We start from the raw sequence: 20,087 nt of genomic DNA, 5'->3' as shown, positions 1-20,087 counted from the left end.
AGAGTTGTAGCTGTCATGCAGCTGTTACAGGAGGCACTATAGACAGCTGCGATCCACAGGGCCCTGGGCTGGAACCTGGAGTAGAGGGCGGGCCCAGGTTCCCCCCAAACCTCCCAACTCCTGATCAGACACAGGAGGAGTTGACCCGGACTGTGGGGAAGATCACTGAGGTGAGCAAATCTGCCAAGAAGCGCAGGACCCACCAAGGTAGAGGAGGAACTTTGTCACAGTTCCAATATTTGACTGAATGTAATAATAGCAAAAGTAATGTCTATGATGTAGCTAATCATTTAACTATAGATAGACTCACAACAAATGACTTATCTCAAAAACAGAATATATATTACAGTTGGATACAGGCCTGAGCCATGGAGTTCAGATCTTGATCTGGATCTGAATTCAAACTGCGTATGTAGGTAAGAAGGAATGGGGATGGACAGACTTCAGATCTGGTGTCGTGGGTCAGATGTGTTACTAGTTGCAATAAAATAGAAAGAGCGCAAATATTTCTACGTTTGATCTTGACTTACCACATTTGAATCTAGGTTGAGGACCTGATTTTTAACTTCTTAACCGTTCAAAGTTTGCGAGTGTTCAGACTAAGGTTTTGTGGAAATAGAACTTCTGATAATAAATATCCAAAATTAAGTTTCCTTACTGCCAGCTGAACTGAAGATAAAGACTTTAATGGAGCCCAAAGATCTATCCTTGAGCAATGATGGTTGATATTACAGTGAACCTAAATTACTTTCAAAATTACCTTGTGCATTTTAAAATGTATAGCCTACACTTTTAACTGCAGTGCTTTGTCACTGCACAAAGTATTCTCTTCTTTTCATTAAAAATGTGTCTTTTCCATTCTCCAAGGACTCAATTGTTAAGGAACAACCATCCTGCCTGGTATTTCAAGATAAATGCTGCTACCCGTACTGTGGTTATGATTCTCATCCAAAGCAGTAGTGCAAGATATCAAACTACAGTCTGTTTAATTTACTAGGATTTACTTGGAAGCCCACTACTACACTCCTGAAGCTGCCGTCAGACCTTACATCAAAGCAGTAAAACAGTCACTGAAAAATACTGAAATATCGAAGTAGAGCAAAGTTTTTAGGAATGAATGGTCTTTATACTATCCATTACTGAATAGAAAGATTATGCAAGTATTAAGAATTATTTATACAGAAATAAAAAAACATAATAAAACTCTTTAAAAATCTATTTCCTGAGATATGAATGTTTGTTGCCTACCTCACACTGAAGAACCATCTCATTACCGCAACCACTAGAAGGTGTTTACAAAAGAAACTTACCCAGGCTCAGGCCAGTTTCTGCCCTCAGCTATATAATCATAAATCTTGGTGACGTGGAAAGGAATTGCTCATGCATATCTAAGGGCACAATTTAGTTTTGCTGCTTAAATTGCAGTGGAAATGAATATTTTAACAATTCACTCACCGTTTGGCCACATCAGGCATTTTTGGCTCTTCTTTTTTCTTTGCTTCCCCAGGTGGTTCTATAGGTGTAAGTACTAAGGCAGCACAGGAGACTATGGACTGATATGAATCTTCCCGGCAAACTGTGAAGATAAAATACTTTGAGTATTACAAAGCACACTCAATGTCAATTTAAAATGTATATAATTGTCAATTACCGTTCACAATACAATAAAAAAAAGAAACACTCCAACACTACGTAGCATACCTGACTACACACCATCTCAACATAAGGGTTATTGTACTAAACCTCACCCAGGACAGACACACTGATGCAACAAGATTACTTTAAGTCAGCGATGGGGTAGCATTTCAAGAAAAGAGTTATGGCAGGCTTAGAACCTAGAACTAATTGGTATATGGCAGGAATCGGCAACCTTTCAGAAGTGGTGTGCCGCGTCTTCATTTATTCCCTCTAATTTAAGGTTTCGCTTGCCAGTAATACATTATAATGTTTTTAGAAGGTCTCTTTCTACAAGTCTATAATACACAACTAAACTATTGCTGTATGTAAAGTAAATAAGGTTTTTAAAATGTTTAAGAAGCTTCTTTTAAAATTAAATTAAAATGCAGAGCCCCCTGGACTGGTGGCCAGGACAGGGGCAGTGTGAGTGTCACTGAAAATCAGCTTGAGTGTTGCCTTTGGCACACGTGCCATAGGTTACCTACCCCATATATGGGCTTGATCCAGCACCCATTAAGTCTTGCCATTGAATGCAGTAGATTTTGGATCAGGCCCACCAATACATCCTCGTGGGCTACCTAATTTATCTTCATTGCTTAACTTCTCAGGAGTAATACTTATACGCATAAACAAAGAGACAAATATTGTGTGTGCACCTGTGCACTGCCAAATGCCCTCTCCAATACACATGCAAAAATAGGACAGTACTGGACCAAGACACCATCTTTTGCTCTTATTTTATAACAGTAGAATGGGTGCCCTTCCAACAGCTATAGTTTCATACTGTCATCTTGCAACTTGCAGAGTGAACATCTAGAGCTATCTGATCCCTATCTAAAGAAACCTGCAGAGGATATTCTGCCTGATCATTTTGATCAATTATTGTATTCTTATTCAAATAATCTTTTCCAGAAGAACTGCATATGAGTGGACCAACTTCTGAAATCTGACTACCTTAGTTTAGTAGGCAAGTGGTTTACTGTGGTAGAATAACCCCCTTACACATATAGTTAAAGGTGAAGGTGAAGTCTCCTTAACCCTGCAGAGGTTTATTTGCCTGATCAAAATTTATTCTGAGTTTGGGACATTTGATCAACTGTTTCTTCTCCATCCAACTTCACACAGAGATGCAATGTTGGCATCGTTTCTCAAAGCAACTACATCACTACCTTGCTATCTTGAATCTCTGCACACCCAGCAGTACATCATTATGGTACAGGGTAATTAACTAAAATGTCATGAAAAGGTGACAACAAGGCAAGAAGCAATATTCATATCCTCTCATTATCTGTTCATAAATTTCATTACAGAAATAAGAATATGCCTGACTGCAGGCTATCAGCTTTCATACAAGACTAATGGTGAAAGACTACGTACTTTTTGAGGACATTTTGCTTTCACATTTTCCACTTCTTGTTTTCCTCTAACAAAGTTTTTTTCCCCTTATATGTACTGCTGGTATGCACTTTAATAATAAATAATCATCGGTGTAATAATTTTATATAGTACCTTTTATCCTGAAGGATCCCAAAACCCTTACAAACCTCAAGGGGTTTGTATACACGTCAGGATTTAGCTGTCAGTTAACTATAGCCCCTTCTGGGGTCAAACAAAATCTCTTTGCAGCACACTGGGATGTTACACCAGTTAAGCCATTTCCAGCTGAAACTGTAGGGAGAATGTAGATAAACAAAATATAATTATCTGGCTTGAAATTTAGCCAGAACACCCCCGTATAAATGCCCTCTCACTCTATTATTAAACTATTTGTTAAAGTAATTGCTTTATTTCATTCTATTGCCGTACTGAGTTTTGTTTCTGAATGTATTACTCTATGTTATGGTGTAGATTTAGGATATGCTATTTTTGAAGCTGGGAAACAGTTCTATCAAATTATTTATGTGTATGTGCTTTAATGTTTATTCCCCTCTGTATGTTATGGTTCACTAGCCCTTACTAACGATACTTTTTTCCTGGTTATGTTAATTCTTTTCTTGTTGGATTTGGTATAGAGAGAAATTTGCGAAATACTTACTTATTTTCAGTTCAAATACTGATTCCAATTTGTACCACACCCACAATGAGTAACAAGTAAGGGCTTCCTTCCATCCATGAATAAGAAATATACCCATCGTCAAAAGTAGATGATTAGATTTAATATATTTCACTTCACTTATTATCAACAAATAAGCAGGGCAGTAATAAATTCAGATACTTACACATTTGAAAAACAACAGTGAAATGTAGCATCTGGATTTCCAAGATCTTGTATAGTTTTGGCTCACTGCCTAAAACAAGTATATCTCATGCAAACAATACAAATATAGGGCCTGATTCTGATTTCCTTACTCACATTGAGTAGCACCTAGCTCCACACATTGAGAAGTACGGTTCTATTCAACATGTGTACAGCATCGGACTCTGGCCCATTAGGAGAAATATACAGAGTAGCACTACTTCTGCCATATGTGGTGATTTTTTTTCAACACCACATGTTTGCGTTACTATACTAATCACTAACTTGCTTCACAAGAGCTGGCCCTGACCCTCTAAACAGAAATATTTAATATGAAATCTGAGATCCAGTTTTCCTCAATTTGTAGGATAGAAAAGATAATTGCTCTTTTAATTGGCAGCTAAATGCCAGGAAAGTGGTAACAAAATATGCGAAGGACGTGCAAACTTTGTGGTTGGGTTGGCACTAGATGTCTCATTAGCACATGGGCTTTTGCAAACCTCCAGAATTTGTTTGTCCTTGAAACCCACTCATTACAACAACTGAGCATGAAATCAGAGTTAAAGTATATAAGCAACTAATTTTATACTCTACATAACAATTCCTTTTGCTGTCAGCAACAATGATATTTATGACCACAGAAATGCATTAGAAATTGAAAAACTTCTGGCAAAATATCTTGTAAGTCACATACAAATGAGACAGTACTTTCTAAAAACGTTCTCTCCTTTTTTTCATAGTACAAGGACAGCTCTTGTAAACAAACTCATAATGACTGCAAAACAACGAAAATAATGAGAAGAGCCTGGGTACTCTTTATGGTCATTTAGGGTATGTCTACATTGCAATTAGACTCCCGCGACTGGACCATACCAGCTGACTTGGGCTATGATGCAGATGGTCAGACTCAGGCTGCAGCCCAAACTCCGAGACCCTCCTACCTCACAAGGTCTTAGAGCCTGTGCTCCAGCCCAAGCTCAAATGTCTACACCACAGTTAAGCAACCCCTTAGCCTGAGTCCCATGAGTCCAGGTCAGCTGGTATGGCCAGCCACAGGATTTTAATTGCAATGTACATATATTCCCTGAGAAATATTAATGAACTTATTTTATAATAAGGAGCTTATATATGACAACCTCCCTATGAATATATGTCCACAGATTACTGAAACAGGAAAATACAATCATTTCATGCCATGTACATCTCTTGTAACATTCTTCAACTTGTGCTGTAATGAAATACTTACAGTTGCGTTGCAGCCCCTGAAATTTCCTCTCAAATCTTGGGCCAGGTCACCACTATAATTTTACATCGGTATAACTACATTACTTAGGGGTATGAAAAATCCACACATCCCAAGGGTCATTGTTATAGTGACCTACGCCTGATATAGACAGCACTATGTTGACAGGAAGACATCTGTCAACATAGCTACCACCCTTCACAGAGGTAGATTAACTATGCTACTTCACTGAAGCATTTTAAGTGCAGACCTTGCCTTTGATGTTTAACAAGTAACTCATATATTTACTACTAGTTATGCTTGGCTTAGGTCAATCCTTGTTGGTTTATGTACACCCAGAAGATAATGTATTACCAGAGGAATATATTGTCTTTTCTTTTCAAGAACAATGAGAATTACTAATGTATCAAGTTTCTCTTAATTCAGGTCATTAACTTTATTAATACAAAAGTTTTAATTCCCCTATTTAATAATGGAAATGGCTAGGAGTCATTAACATCTGACAGCTGTTCAATAACCTGTGTGAAAGGAGTAAGTGGCCTCAGTCCAGCTCCCAGTAGAAAGGTATCCAACAAAACAAAAACCATCACAAAAGGTACTAATTAGCAACATAGCTGGGATAATTGAATCATCATCAACTGGTCATAGAGAGTGAAATACACTCTCACTGCCAGAGATGGTTCCTCTAAGGAAACACTAAAGCATATCAGTGGGACAGTAGTAGGCAAGCTTATGCTGCCAGATATGATCTAGCCAGTCTGAGGATAAACAGAGGGCTACCGTTCACAAATGGTAGATTCATTGTAAACAGTTTTTAATATTAGAAAAGAGGCAGAATCAGGTTAGCATTGCTCAACAAAAAAATATGTTCCCTTGATACAAGAAACCAGGGGGTCTTCTGATGAAACTAATAGCAAGTATTACATATTTAGAAGATAAAGGAAAATTTTCTAACAATGTGTAGCTGACCTAGGAGATTCTGTGCAGGGGATCAGCATCAAACAAGAGGTGCTGGATTTAAAAGATTAAAAGCATTGCACATGATGCACGCTAAGCTATTATGAATAATCAAGGATCATAGTTTGGAACATACACTGATTGCAGAAAGGTCCGTAAAGAATCGTTCAACCTCGATACCCACACAACAGGCTAGGTGCAGTATACCGATTGATAACTTTTCCCTGAAACATCCTCCATGGGTCACTGCTGAAGATATGCCACTGAAGTATCAGGAACAATGTTTCAATCCAGCATGGAAAATCCTATGTGCCTGTTTATTACAGAATGCAGCGAACCAGTGTGACCCCAGCTATCCCTGACTGTGGCCCCTAGGGGCCACCACAATACAAGTATTGATAATACAACTTCTTCACTAATTTTTTTCCCCAGTCATGGTAAGACTCAGGAAAGAACTTTAATATTTGAGCTTACTAAATGTATATATAATTCAAGATAGGTAAGAGCTGAAACACCCCAGGCTACTAACCACTGATTATTCAACGCAGCAACTCAGACTGATGTTCAGAGCTTAACTAATACCACTGAGGATGAGAGATTTTTGCTACTCATTAAAGTGATAAGTCCATTTATATATGTATACTTTCTGTGATGCTCACCACTTTCATTCCAGATAAAGCTTCACCCCCATCTCTTTGTCTCTTATTATATTCCCCTCTTTTATAGTCTCTGTGGGGCAATATATGCTTGCCTGGCCAAATTTCTCTAATACAACATCCAGGAAAAAAAAAAACTTTGAAAACCTAATGAATGCTGAATACCATGAGAACAAGATGCAGAGACATCACAGTAGGGTTACCATACATCTGGGTTTTCCCAGATATTTCCTCTTTTTTTGATCCTCCACCCTCTCACCAGGTGAATTTTTCAAATAAGAGGAGAAGTCTGGGATTTTTGCAGAGCAGATATTGCAGCTCAGAAAAGAGCTGGGTCCATGTCCCAACTGGTCCCTTTCCAGCAGCCACAGCTGCCGGATCCTACCTAGCCAGGCCCTGGCTCCCAGCCCTGAGAAGGGGGCGAGGCAGGAAAGCACTGATGGATAGCTGGCTCTGCGTCCTGAGCCTGCCACCACAACAGGGAGTCCCCCACCTCGAGAGTGAGGCCATGGGTACCCCCCTCCAAAACCGCCCCCAGGCATTCCTCGAAGTATATACACATCCCTCCAACACCTATCATAAAACTCCTCCAGCACCCCTCAACTGTCTGCCCCCACCATTCTCCCCCACCCTCCCAGTTTTGTCCTCTTTTTGGGAATCTGAAAGATGGTAACCCTACCTCACACCACCCTTCACATTTATTTTGATTACACCTATCCTGTGGAATGTTGATCTGAAATGTGAGGGATGCAGTTTCAAAGCCATTTTGGTTCCCCTCTTAATGCACTTATTTTTATGAAGTGAGGAATGGGGACATGAAGGGATTTTAATGGGGTAAGTTTTCTGTTATTCCAAAATAATTTAGAAGTTTTACCCTTCCTCTCGGATGAAGGTGATTCTTTATTTAAAAAAAGTTTAACGATCAAGTATAGAACACACATATACTAATCTTCAAGTGCATGTGCTCCACTTAGCTGTCTGATGAAAAGTAAATGCAAGGAAATATATTGCTGCAGATCAGTGGTGCCCTTTTTTCAAGATGCACAGGATAAAGATCAACCCTGGTCCTTCCCACTTGTAGGGTCACTATGGGCTACGGGAGAAAGACACTTTCCTGAGGCATATGGGAAAGGGGTTAAATTGGTATCTATATTCACAGATGTGTCTCTAACATTTGGTTGATGTTATTTTGTGATTGAGAAACAGGCTGCAATCGTATAATTAAAAACTCTATTGTAATGCATATGCACGACAAAAAAGAGTTGAGGTTGGATGCACCAAGACAGAAGTTATAAATAGCAAAATAATATGAATGATAGTCCTTAAATTTACACTATGCTAGTGTGTGCTTGAAGAAAGACCACTAGGGACTGTGCCACTTTGTTATTAGTATAGTTGGAAGGAATTATATGAATAATTGCTACTGTTTCCACCATCAATAGGGCATATGGTACACAGGAAGAATGACACAGGATCATTGTTCCTAAAATTCAGATGGGGAGCTACTGCATTTTTTGTCAGTTGAATTATTCAGTTATTGAGGAGTAGGAATGAAAAGCTTTGAGGGGAGCATTTAAAAGAAGCAACCCTGGCCATCCGACCAGGAGCTGTTGGTATTAGAGTAATTTCATAAGAGATGAGCTTGTTGTGATCCCAAGTAGTCTGTTAATTCTGGCAACCCTGATAAGAACTGTGGTTAATTTATCCAATGAAGCACTTTGTTGATTAACATTTCTTTAATTAGAAGACAAGCTATGCTAATTGAATTGGTTTCTTGTTAGTTTTTTTCACCAAAGAAAACCTGAACTCTATAACTAAAATGTTAAATAACAGGGAGAACCTCAAAAGTTTTGGATTTTCATTCGTATAGACAGGGGTGGCCAAACTTACTGACCTTCCGAGTGGCATATGACAATCTTCAGAAGTTCAAGAGCCAGGGCGCACCTGGAGGCACCTGCTGGGGCTTGGCTCTTCAGCCTTGCTCTTGCTGAAGCCCTGAGCACCAGCAGGTGCACTCTGTGGGGCTGAAGCCTCAAGACACCCAACCCCACTGGGCAGAAGCCCCTACCCACCATCCCACTGCAAAGCTGAGGTCCCAAACTTCCCTCCACCCCAGTCGAGCAGGTGAAGAATGGGGTGGTGAGGTCCACAAGTCACACTTGAACTGTAAAAGAGCTGCATGTGGCTCCCGAGCCACAGTTTGGCCACACCTGGTACAGACACTCAAAATGATGCACCTTCTCCAGCTCTCTTGCACAGTGGGGCTGGAAGTCCTTGTCAGAACAAACTCTCCCCCTAAATTCTCTAATTCAGATTAAGCCAGGGGGAGAAAAAACAAACAAACCCAAGACCTTTACAGCAATATTTTGACACCTGAGCTTGCGGTCTTCCCCAAAGTGAATAAAAGTGCGGGGGGAGGGGTGGAGTTAAGAGAAAAAAATTTGGAAATCTCAGAAAACCTTCAGTTCTGATCTGCATTTTGAAGGACAATGTCTCTGTGTTCTTATTCTAGTGAACTTGTTAACATTATTTTAAAATTCTCTGAGTTACTTGCACACGACTGCATTGTGGTATACAAGAGAAAGGTTTGAGCACCACTTCAGGGAGCGTGAGGTCCGGAAAGGGCACCACAACATCAAGGTGTGCCTTTTCAACACGCTCAGCATTTTTTAGGTGCCAGATCACTTTGATTTAAAAGTCAATTTTACAGAGCTTTGGTTTACAGAGCTTTGGTTTTTCAAATCTTGATTCTGTTTTGTGACTACAAACAACTGGTCTTCTTCACCCATTCCTTAGATTCCTTAGTGGTCAGATGTTTGGTTTTTTTTCATAAATGCAGAGATACTACCTACCCTAAGCACTTTGGTAAAATCCAAGTACAATTTTGATTGAACAATCTCCTTCTCAGCCCTGGACACAACACAAAATCTCTCTGTTGTACTCTGCATCATTAAGCCTTAAATCCCTGGGAGCTGATGCTTAAAGCTGTGGGAAAGGTCACCGCACTTGGGGACAAATACATTTTCACCAGCCTACTTATGTAAGTAAAGAATATGCTGTACATTCCCTGCTGCTGGAGACTAGATTTGATTGAGACCTTGGGAAAAAAAGAAAATAAATATATATCCATACTGTTACTAGTTCTGTGCTTACTCTAGCCCCTCTTATCCCTCAGACCATTGCTACATTTCAAAATATCAGCCAAATGAACGCCTAGGAGAATGGAACTATATGCCCATAGCCCCCAAAGGGTTAGCTGTAATAATTCTGCAATAAAACCGCAGGGCCAAGTCTTAAACACAGCGTAGCCACAATCAGAACATTTGAAATAGCTACAATTAGAAGTCCATTACTGGCAAATGAATTACATTCTATCAGCTTCATAAACGCTGCACTTGTATCTCCTTTGTGTTATCTAGACTGGAGCCCAAGTGAGAAGATTATGCAACTCAGCATTAATCAGAAAAGATGGCATTTGTATGACATGCTAGCAGTTCTGTAAAATTCCTCCATCCTTGGAATTCATGGATGTCCTACAACCTATCCAATAACACAGTGGCTTGTGGCAATCCATTTGCTGAAAGGCATAACTGAATCTAGGTTCCTAAAGTCTGCACTATACGTACACAAAGTGAAATTGAAGTGAATATAAAATTAAGTTGAAAAGATGGGAGCAAAACAAGTTTTTTCTTCTTAGTATAATGTTACTTTTAACAATGTTTTAAACACACTTCACTTCTTTCCGCTCACCCTCAACCAGAACGTTTAACAACATGTCATTACAACACTTCGTAAGAGAAGAAAACACACTTGGAACATATTGGCATAAGATATAAAGAGTCATTTAAGCAAAAAAGCATTTATTCTTCAATTTTGTGCTGCTTAATACACCAGAAGTGTGTACAGAACATATTTCAATAAGATCTTGGGCCAGATTGATCTTGGAGTTTTACACTGCTACCCAATTACTGAAGTACACACTTCACTGAAGTCAGTGGAGCTATGACAAGTTTCACCATCTGAGGATCTATTTTATTCTTATATGTTTTTCTAGCCCTTTTATGTTGCTACTCTTTCAATATGATAACCATATCAGGAAAGGTTATAAATTTAGAAGGCCAAATAAATGGGAATCTCGTACTGGTATTTGAAGAAATGGTGTTTGAAAATTAAGTACAAATTGGGTTTTCCAGCTATAACTCTTTAACGACACCGACAATGTACTTCAAGTGTATCTATTCATACTTGAGACTGCTCCTCAGACTTGGACTTTCTCATCTATAGTATCTGTTCTGCACTACTATATCAATTTTAAGTAGTTCAAACAGTTTACATATGAGTTGACAAATTCCCATTCAGAAAACTACGTTCTGCATATATGTAAGGAGTGAAAGTCTGGCCACACACGCATGCTGTATTCCCACTGACTTAAGTGCAAGTTGCTGCAAAACACCTGAAGACAGAATCTGGCCCATAGACACTGAGGTGGAACACTTTTTGTGTCCATCCACTAGTCCTGCCCCTGAATTCATGAAGATGTAAAATATGTTTACTTAATCTACGGTTGCCACATTCCTAATTGTTGGTAACCAGACCCCCAAGACCCCACCCCCTGCCCCATCTCTTTCCCCAGGCCCCGCCCCATCCCTTGCTCCTCTGCCTCTCTCCCTCATCACTCACTGGATCATCTCAAGGAGCCAGCCTGCAGGTAGGAGGCAGCCTTGCCTGAGCAGGGAATGGAGTAGATCAATGACCTGGTAGCCTGCCCCTGCCTCACAGTAACTGCATTTTTGGTCCGGGTGCCATTTAGGGTTGCCAGGTCCACGAAAACTAGGCACCTGGCAACCCTAAATGGCACCCAAACACAGAAGCCAAAAACCAGACTGTCCTGGTAAAAACTGGATGGGTGGCAACCCTAATTTAATCTTCGGTAATTCTATGGTCCCATTCCATTAATTTAATGTCTGGGTGCCTCACAACACCCCTGTGAGATACAGAAGTACTCTTATCCCTATTGTACAGAGCGGGAACAGAGGAACAGTGAGATGCTATCATTATTTGTATTACCACAGCACCCAGGAACTTCAAGGTACATCTACACTTACAGCAGCGTGCAGAGTACAGATACCAGCCAGTACATGTCTAAGTAATAGTATAGACAGTGAGGCACAGCTTAGGCAACTAAAGTAGAGTGTCCTACATACCTGAACCCTAACATCTATATGGTTCTCTACATGCCCAAGCAGTGCCCCAAACATCTACACTATTTTTAGTAGCCTCATGCCTTGCTGCCTCTCCGCTGTGAGAGGCTTTCATTGCTGCATGTGGCTACACATCACAACGACAAGTGTGACTGTAGCCTGCTTTCATTGTGGAATGGTGCTACTCATGTATTGCCTATACTCTACAAACCATCGAAAGTGTAGACAAGGCTTCTGTCATCAACCAGCCACCAATTGTGCTAAGCTCTGTACAAACGCAGAACAAGCAGACCATCTCTATGTCCTAGTGACTTGCCAATGATTCCAAAAGAATTCTTTGGTAGTGCAGTGAACTGAACCCAAGACCTACCAAGTCCCAAGATAGCCTCCTAACCACAAGTCACTAGGTGACATTTCAACAAGGTTGTTCGGGTTTCTAGGTTTGCTTTTTTTTACGTTTTAAGCTTTAGTCTCATAGAAACATCAAACAGATGTTTGTTGCAAATCTTTCTAAAACATCAGTTTACAATAATAAATATCTATGAAGCACTCACCATATGTGCTTCATTTTAGACTAAATTAATTTGATACTATTTTAATAGTATAGCAAGCTTTTTGTACTCATTTCTGAATGTGTATCTTTTTAAAATTAAACCAATTACAAAAACTATGAACTAATCCCCAAATTTTATATGTAAGTATTGCTTCAAGCCACAATTTAAATAAGTAAATCAATATTTATACTATGTTTGTCACATGTCTTAATACCCAGGTTGCATATCACATTAAATTTCTGCTTAAGTATTTAGCACTCTAGTTCATTAGCTTTGTTTCCACAAAAAAAGCCAGCATATTGTGATGATGGCAATAAGTCACCAGAACAGAGAAATACTAACCTCCAATTCAAAACCATATCAAGATTCATAGATATAATAATAGATCTTGATGGATATGGGACAGGTACATGAAAAACAGGACTGTCCTTCAAATTTCAGGACTTTATGTGTGGTGTTAAGTTTGTCTCAATCAACTCGATGAGTTTGTTAACTTAGGCTTAGTCTAAACTCAAAACATACACCAACATAGCTGTGTCAGTCGGGATATGAAAACCACATCCCTACTGAAATAGCTACACCAAGAGCAGAGTGTTTCTGATGGCATAGCTAACATTGTTGGTGAAGGTGGTGTTCCTACACTGACAGAAAAACTCCTGCTGCCAATGAACACTATGGGTATGTTGTCTATACTTGCAGAGTTTTTTGCACTGTAAGGGTACGTCTACACTGCACGATTATTTCGAAGTAGTTTAAACCGATATTACGAAACCGATGTTATAAAATCGGTTTTGCGTGTCCACAATGCGATCACAAATCAATTGTGTGTCCATGGTCCAAGGCTACCATCGATTCAGAGCGGTGGCACTGGTGGGTAGTGTTTCCTCAGCTACTTCCATAGTCCACTTTCGGGTTGAGAGCACAGTTGCCTGATGGGGCAGAAAACATTTGCCCCGGGTGGTGCTGGCGTACAGCCTCACCCCTCCCTTTGTGAGGGCAGCAGGACAATCCCTGGCGCGTTTTTCGCGGAGTGCTTTGAGCGCCATAGCACAGCAATCATGGACCCTGAGATCACAAACGGTATCCTGACCGTTGTCAACACCTCGCGTACTCTCGTGCTGACTATACTGAACAATGAACTGCAAAGGCAGGAGGAGAGGAGGAGGCAGCTATTGCTGAGCGGCGAGGACAGCGATGACGAGATGGAGGCAGAATTCTCCATAACCGCTGGCCCAGCGTTTTGGAGCTACTGCTATTAACGGGGCATCTTACTACCCATTGAACGCCGAATTTGGGCACGGGAAACAAGCACAGACTGGTGGGACCGCATTGTTTTGACGGTGTGGGACGATTCGCAGTGGCTGCGAAACTTTCGCATGCGTAAGAGCACTTTCTTAGAACTTTGTGACATGCTTTCCCCTGCCCTGAAACGCCGTAATACAAACATGAGAGCAGCCCTCACAGTGGAGAAGCGAGTGGCAATAGCCCTCTGGAAGCTTGCAACGCCAGACAGCTACCGGTCAGTCGGAAATCAATTTGGAGTGGGCAAATCTACTGTGGGGGCTGCAGTGATGCAAGTAGCAAAAGCAATCGTTAAGCTGCTGCTACGAAAGGTTGTGACTCTGGGAAACGTGCAGGTGATAGTGGATGGCTTTGCTGCAATGGGTTTTCCGAACTGTGGTGGGGCCATAGATGGAACCCATATCCCTATCTTGGCCCCAGAACACCAGGGCACCCAGTACGTGAACCGCAAGGGGTACTTTTCAATGGTGCTGCAAGCACTGGTGGACCACAAGGGACGTTTCACCCACATCCACGTGGGATGGCCAGGAAGGGTTCATGACGCTCGCGTCTTCAGGAGCACTAGTCTGTTTAAACGGCTGCAGCAAGGGAATTACTTCCCAGACCAGAAAATAACGTTGGGAATGTTCAAATGCCTATAGTTATCCTGGGGGACCCAGCCTACCCCTTGATGCCATGGCTCATGAAGCCATACACTGGCAGCCTGGACAGTGGTCAGGAGCTGTTCAACTACAGGCTGAGCAAGTGCCGGATGGTGGTAGAATGTGCATTTGGCCGTTTAAAGGGTCGCTGGCGATCATTACTTACTCGCTCAGACCTCAGCCAAACCAATGTCCCGCTTGCTATTGCTGCTTGCTGTGTGCTCCACAATCTTTGTGAGACTAAGGGGGAGACATTTATGGCTGGGTGGGAGGCTGAGGCAAATCACCTGGCCGCTGAGTACGAGCAGCCAGAGACCAGGGCGATTAGAAGAGCACACCTGGAGGCGCTGCGCATCAGAGAAGCCTTGAAAACAAGTTTCAGCACGGCCCAGGGTACGGTGTGACTGTTTGCTTCCCCTTGATGAACCCTCCGCACTTGATGGACTTATTCAGTGTAAGCAACCCACCCCCCCTTTTCATTACAGGTTGGCGAAGGAAATAAATTCTGTATCGTTTAAAAATCATTTATTATTCATTAAAAGTAATTATGCATCTGTTAAAAATCATGAGTTTTTTCCTTACTAGATTTCCCTGTAAGCAACCCACCCTCCCCTTTCGATGTATTCTTATTACAAAGGAACTATAAAAAAAGGCAGAGAATTAGGAAGGTGTCCCTGGCTGCTGTGCTTTGGAAGGAGGGGGAAGGGAAGGCTACTAAGCACATTGTAGCGTAATTACAGCCTTTTCCTTGAACTCTGCAGGGGTGTGGAGGAGTAGGCGGGTGCAGAAAGCCTTCCCCACGCGTTCTTACACGTCTGGTGAGGAGATATGGGACGTGGGCTTGCAGGGAGGTTATACAGGGGCTGCAGTGGCACTCTGCTACTGTGCTGCTCTTCCTGAAGCTCCACCATGCGTTGGAGGATATCAGTTTGAGAACGCAGCAGATCCAGCGTTGCTTCTCTCCAACGCTGGTCTTCCTGCCTAGCCCTCTCAGATCGTTCACTGGCATCTTTCCTGTACTTTGCTACCACATCCTTCCAATCATTCTGTTTATCCCTCTCATTGCGTGTTACTTCAATAATTTCTGTGAACATTTCATCTCGCGTCTTCTTCTTCCTCCGCCGTATCACAGCACACCCTCGTGATGGCATAGGGACTTCTGAGAAATGTGCAGCTGCATGGGGAAGGCAAACCAGGGTGATAAGTATGTGGAAAGATACCTTTTACAGAGCAATGATAGTACTCTTTCACATAGAACACTATCCACCTTACAGAGCACATGTGATCTCTATACAAGGTCGCATTTTGTAGCGTTTAAATATTCAGTGTCTGTGTGACTGGTGTGGCACACACACAGACGCAGGTACGGCCAACCGTACGTCCACGCGGCGATGGTAAGTGAGGCTTTAAAATTTTGACTTCTCCGCCGTTCATATACACAGTGATCTATATGATGCCTTGCTCCTGTTAAGAGGAGCCTGCAAAGCCCAACCCCCCTCTTTCACATCCACCAACAGCGCATGGCTCCTATCATATACGATCACTGCTAGTGATCACCCTACATCACCCCCCGCATCGCGTTGCTGGTAGCAGGGAAGAATCCTGCTTGCCAGACGCTGAAAACTCGTCGCTATCCCTCCTCCCATCCCCCCGCTCTGCCAGTAGCAAAATCGCCATGTCTGCCCCCTGTTTACATTCCTGATGTTCTACAAGGTAACAATGGATGATATCTCTCTCCTGACAACAGCACCGCAGGAGGCAGATCGTTTGTTTATGCAATGCCTTCAGTGCAATGCCTTCAATGCCTGCAGTACCAAATGTCTTGCAAAATGCAAGGCGTTGAAAAGTTACCTACTATGGGGAACGGAGCTACTAATGGCTGGTCTGTTGAAAGTTACCTACTATGGGGAACGGAGAAGGCTGTCTTGGCCAGAAATGTTCTCATATAGCATAAGGTTTTTGAGTTCCTCCACGATCGATTCATGGACATTAATTTGGAGGATTTTCACTCCATCCCCAGACATGTTAACGAAATTTTCCTGTAACAGTAATGGCTGCGACTGCAGCAAAAGCCCTGGTGTCAATGCGATCTACAAAAAACCGTCTTGTTTTTAATCCGTGTTTGGTACAGAATGAAGGGACACTTACCGGAGGTCGCTTCCATGGCTTCACTGTCTGGGCTTCTCGCTTGGGAGCGCAGGGACTGTGATTCTTGGGTCTCAAAAAGATCCTGGCTGTTGGGGTTTACGGACTGCTGTGTGCTATCACCACGGTCATCTTCATCCTCAAATTCGTCTCCATCTTCCCCCTCGGCTACATCCTCAGAAACACTTGATATTTCAATCCCAAAGTCTGAATCCACGGACAGGGGGGGCACTGGTAGCGCTGAACCCAAAATTGCATGTAGTTCAGCATAGAAGCGGCATGTTTTCGGCTCAGAGCCTGACCTTCCGTTTGCTTCTCTGGCTTTCTGGTAACCCTGTCTAAGTTCCTTCACTTTCACTCGGCACTGAAGGGAGTCTCTGCTGTGACCTTTATCAGCCATAGACTTTGAAATTCTTTCAAAAACTTTTTCATTTCGTCTTTTGGAACGCAGTGCTGTGAGCACTGAGTCCTCACCCCAGATAGCGATCAGATCCAGAACCTCCTGTGTGGTCCAAGCTGGCGCTCTTCTTCGAATATCAGGAGACTGCATTGTGACGAGTGCAAATGAGCTCTGTGTGGTCACCTGTGTGTGTGCTGACCCTCACGGTGGACAATCAGGAAATGGAATTCAAAAGTTCGCGGGGATTCAGGCTTTTTCCTGTTTACCTGGCCAGTGCATCACAGTTTAGTGTCCGATGCTATCATGAGTGCCCCTGTGACAATGGTTCTGAAACCCAAATTGGGAGTGGCTCACTTGGGGCAGAGTCAATCGCTCCCTTCTGGTTTCTAAAAATTGAGTATGTCCTGCCTGGACTGTCATAGCCACGACTGCCTGCCTCCAAGTGCCCCCCCCCCCCCGTTTATGTCACAAATAAGTCTATGTTTCTTATTCTTGTATTCCTCACGACTGCATGACAGAAATGGGGGGTGGGCCCTGCCACGGTAGCTGCAGAGGGTTGGGAGAGAAGTGAAGCAATGAGTGCGGTTCTTGCGGGAGAACCCCTGTTAATACAGCCATGGAGTAGCTGCGCTCTTCTAATACACTTGACTCTTCCTTCAGAGGAGTAGCCGTGTTAGTCTGGATCTGTAAAAGCAGCAGAGAATCCTGTGGCACCTTATAGACTAACAGACGTCTGTTAGTCTGTGTAAGGTGCCACAGGATTCTCTGCTGCTTTGACTCTTCTTGTAGTCAGGACTGACTCTATTTTTTAGACAGCATAAGGGAGGGATTGACTCAGTGGCCAGTGAGTCAATCCCAAGTTTGCTTTTGCATTGCGCCCCCGGCTGATTTTAGCCAGGGCACTCATGATAGCAGCGGACAGTTCAGAGAAGAGAGATAACCGTCATGTCATTGCCAGTTTTTCTGGCAGTAGACGGTACAGAACGACTGGTAACCATCTCTGCTATCATTGCAAAAGCAATTGAATGCTGGTGTGTAGCGCTCGAGTGTCGCCTCTGTCTCCACGGCATCTAGTACACAAATGGTGACGGGAAAAACAAAAAGCCGACGGTCTTCTAGTGCTGCCGTGCTATTGTTTCTGCAAGGGCAATCCAGGAGAAAAATGTGCGAAAGGACTGTCTGCTGATGTTTTCCCGGGATCGCCGCCGTGCCATTACATTTGCATACCAGCGGCCCGGGGGATCATGGAGGAGGGAACGTGGCGGGGGTGGTGCTGGGACTCCCCTAATATCACGACAGTCCCAGCAGTCTCTGCTGAAAACTATCTTTGCATTTCTTGGCTTACCGCGCTCAACACTGCACTGCTGAGCTTTACAACAACGGTGTCTTTTATGGTTCACGGAAGGACGGACAGGTTTGCCTTCCCTCTTCGACACCCAGCCACGAGATAATGAAGTTAATAAAGCATCCTTGAGTACTTACAATGTCACTCTTTGTCTGATGCAGACTCGACAGAGGCGAATGCTGGCAACATGAGAGATAGAGCTTTGCCAGTTGGCGTCGTAGTCAACACAATGAAGTTTAATCGAGGTGTGTATTTTGCCTTGAAATCTGCTCCTTTCCCTGTGTGTAGATGCCGGTACATGTTACTTCGTAAACAGAGAAACTGTTACCTATCTCACCTTTTTTTGTTACATCTCACCAGTAAATGGGACAGAACGGATAATAACCTGTGTTAGAATTTTTAGGGGAAAGGGGGTGGGAAAATGGATTTTAACTTCACTTGGACTGTTGGGTCAATCCGCCCTTCGTGTTTAATAAAACATAGAGTCAGTCCTGCAAGAATAGGAACAGTGTATTTAAACATCAGTGTAGCACAGCGCCGCTGTCTCGCCATAGCAGCAAGAGGGTAGCCGCTGCAAGTAACGCACCGTTGCTTTCCCTACCTGGGCTACCACATGCAGTGCCCCCCACCATTGTTGGCATGTGTTATGAAGAATGGCAATGAATAAGATCACGTAAGTCCTTCACTGCAGCATACAATGAGGGGGTTGTGAGCCCACCATCGGGCTGATGACAGGCTCCATGCAAGTTCAGAATCTTTTCTTACGCTAGGAGAGAGAAGGGGTCTTGATGAAGCTTCAGTCCCCAGTGGTAACTGATGAAGCAGTTGCTCCAGCGCCAGCGTTCTGTTCTATTTGTGACGCAGATCCACGTCTCTCCTCCCAAGCGTGGTAGAAATAGTCAGTGTAGGTACTCACATGTGATGTCATCTCTGACCTGATGTTTCCCCGGCAGGCGCGCCTGAGCCAACAGCTCAGCCATGGACCAATCACTTGGAGACAGCACGCAGCCTGGGGAGGGGCAGAGTGAACGAGAGAGAACTGCTCTTCTGCAGCAGATCGCGCGTCTGCAAGCAGCCATTTTCAGTACACAGAGGGCCATTTACAGTACTCCAGGAATTTATCTTATTTCACTTTTTTTTCACCGTGCTGGAGGGGGAAAAAACTGACAGAGCTGTTCCGTGAACCCCGCAAGCACCGGTTTATAGGCTGCAGAACATGTGGCGCGCAGCCAACAAGAATGACAAATAGTTTTGCAGAGACGCTGTGGAGACTGTAGCTGTAGTCCTCAGTTACCCCTCACCTCCCTCCATGACCATCCGTTTTGAGTGTCTGGCTTCCCGTTACTGTTGTTACGCACACCGCTGCGGTACTCCTTGTAGTTGTTTCTTTCAAAGCTTCTTGGCATTCCTGTTCTTTAGACGGAGCTCTGGATAAAAGGAGATTTTGGTCTCACCATAAGCGATAAATCTGCTAGTCTCCTTGTAAGGTTCAATGCGGAGATACTTTTTGCATTTGAACTGCATCTGCCACCCGTGGTGACAGAGCTGGACACGGTGAAGCAGAAATGTCACTGTAAGCTCTCTCGGGGATATCCCTGTTTAACCGGCACTGCTGCGACCGCATCCGGAGTCGGATTGCGGACCACGCGCGGTCAGTGATGCACTGTCTGGCCTAGAATAATGGCAAGCTGTAACAGAGATTCCAGTGTATCGAGAGCACACCGTGTCAC

The 20,087-nt window shown here is 43.0% G+C and overlaps 2 protein-coding genes across 4 annotated transcripts in view; both read right to left on the bottom strand.

Annotated features, from left to right (window-relative positions):
• The window catches only part of CCSER1 (coiled-coil serine rich protein 1), a 1,157,679-nt gene that overhangs the window by 871,287 nt on the left and 266,305 nt on the right, over positions 1–20,087 (bottom strand). For all 3 annotated transcript variants that reach the window (XM_075066155.1, XM_075066156.1, XM_075066157.1), the window contains exon 5: positions 1,456–1,576. In XM_075066155.1, coding sequence (XP_074922256.1) covers positions 1,456–1,576 — 121 coding nt within the window. The remainder of the gene's footprint in view (positions 1–1,455; positions 1,577–20,087) is intronic.
• On the bottom strand, positions 3,257–19,337 carry LOC142046864 (uncharacterized). The gene is made up of 4 exons (XM_075066084.1): positions 19,274–19,337; positions 16,616–16,852; positions 15,279–15,641; positions 3,257–3,345 (listed from the first exon to the last, which is right to left on the bottom strand). Exons 1-4 carry the CDS (start codon positions 19,335–19,337, stop codon positions 3,257–3,259), a joined length of 753 nt encoding a protein of 250 aa, XP_074922185.1.

The sequence above is a fragment of the Chelonoidis abingdonii genome, chromosome 5, assembly GCF_003597395.2.
Source record: "Chelonoidis abingdonii isolate Lonesome George chromosome 5, CheloAbing_2.0, whole genome shotgun sequence".
Lineage (NCBI taxonomy): Eukaryota > Metazoa > Chordata > Testudines > Testudinidae > Chelonoidis > Chelonoidis abingdonii.
This window is presented reverse-complemented; position numbering and strand designations above follow the sequence as displayed.

What these genes read in the sequence shown, in the direction of transcription:
- LOC142046864 (XM_075066084.1), bottom strand. Translation starts at nt 19,337, where the DNA reads ATGGCTGAGCTGTTGGCTCAGGCGCGCCTGCCGGGGAAACATCAGGTC. An exon ending in GGTCAGAGATGACATCACAT is followed by an intron (nt 16,853 to 19,273) that starts GTGAGTACCTAC and finishes TTTTGGGTTCAG; the next exon opens with CGCTACCAGTGCCCCCCCTG. An exon ending in CATATCTCCTCACCAGACGT is followed by an intron (nt 3,346 to 15,278) that starts GTAAGAACGCGT and finishes TTCTCCCTACAG; the next exon opens with TTTCAGCTGGAAATGGCTTA.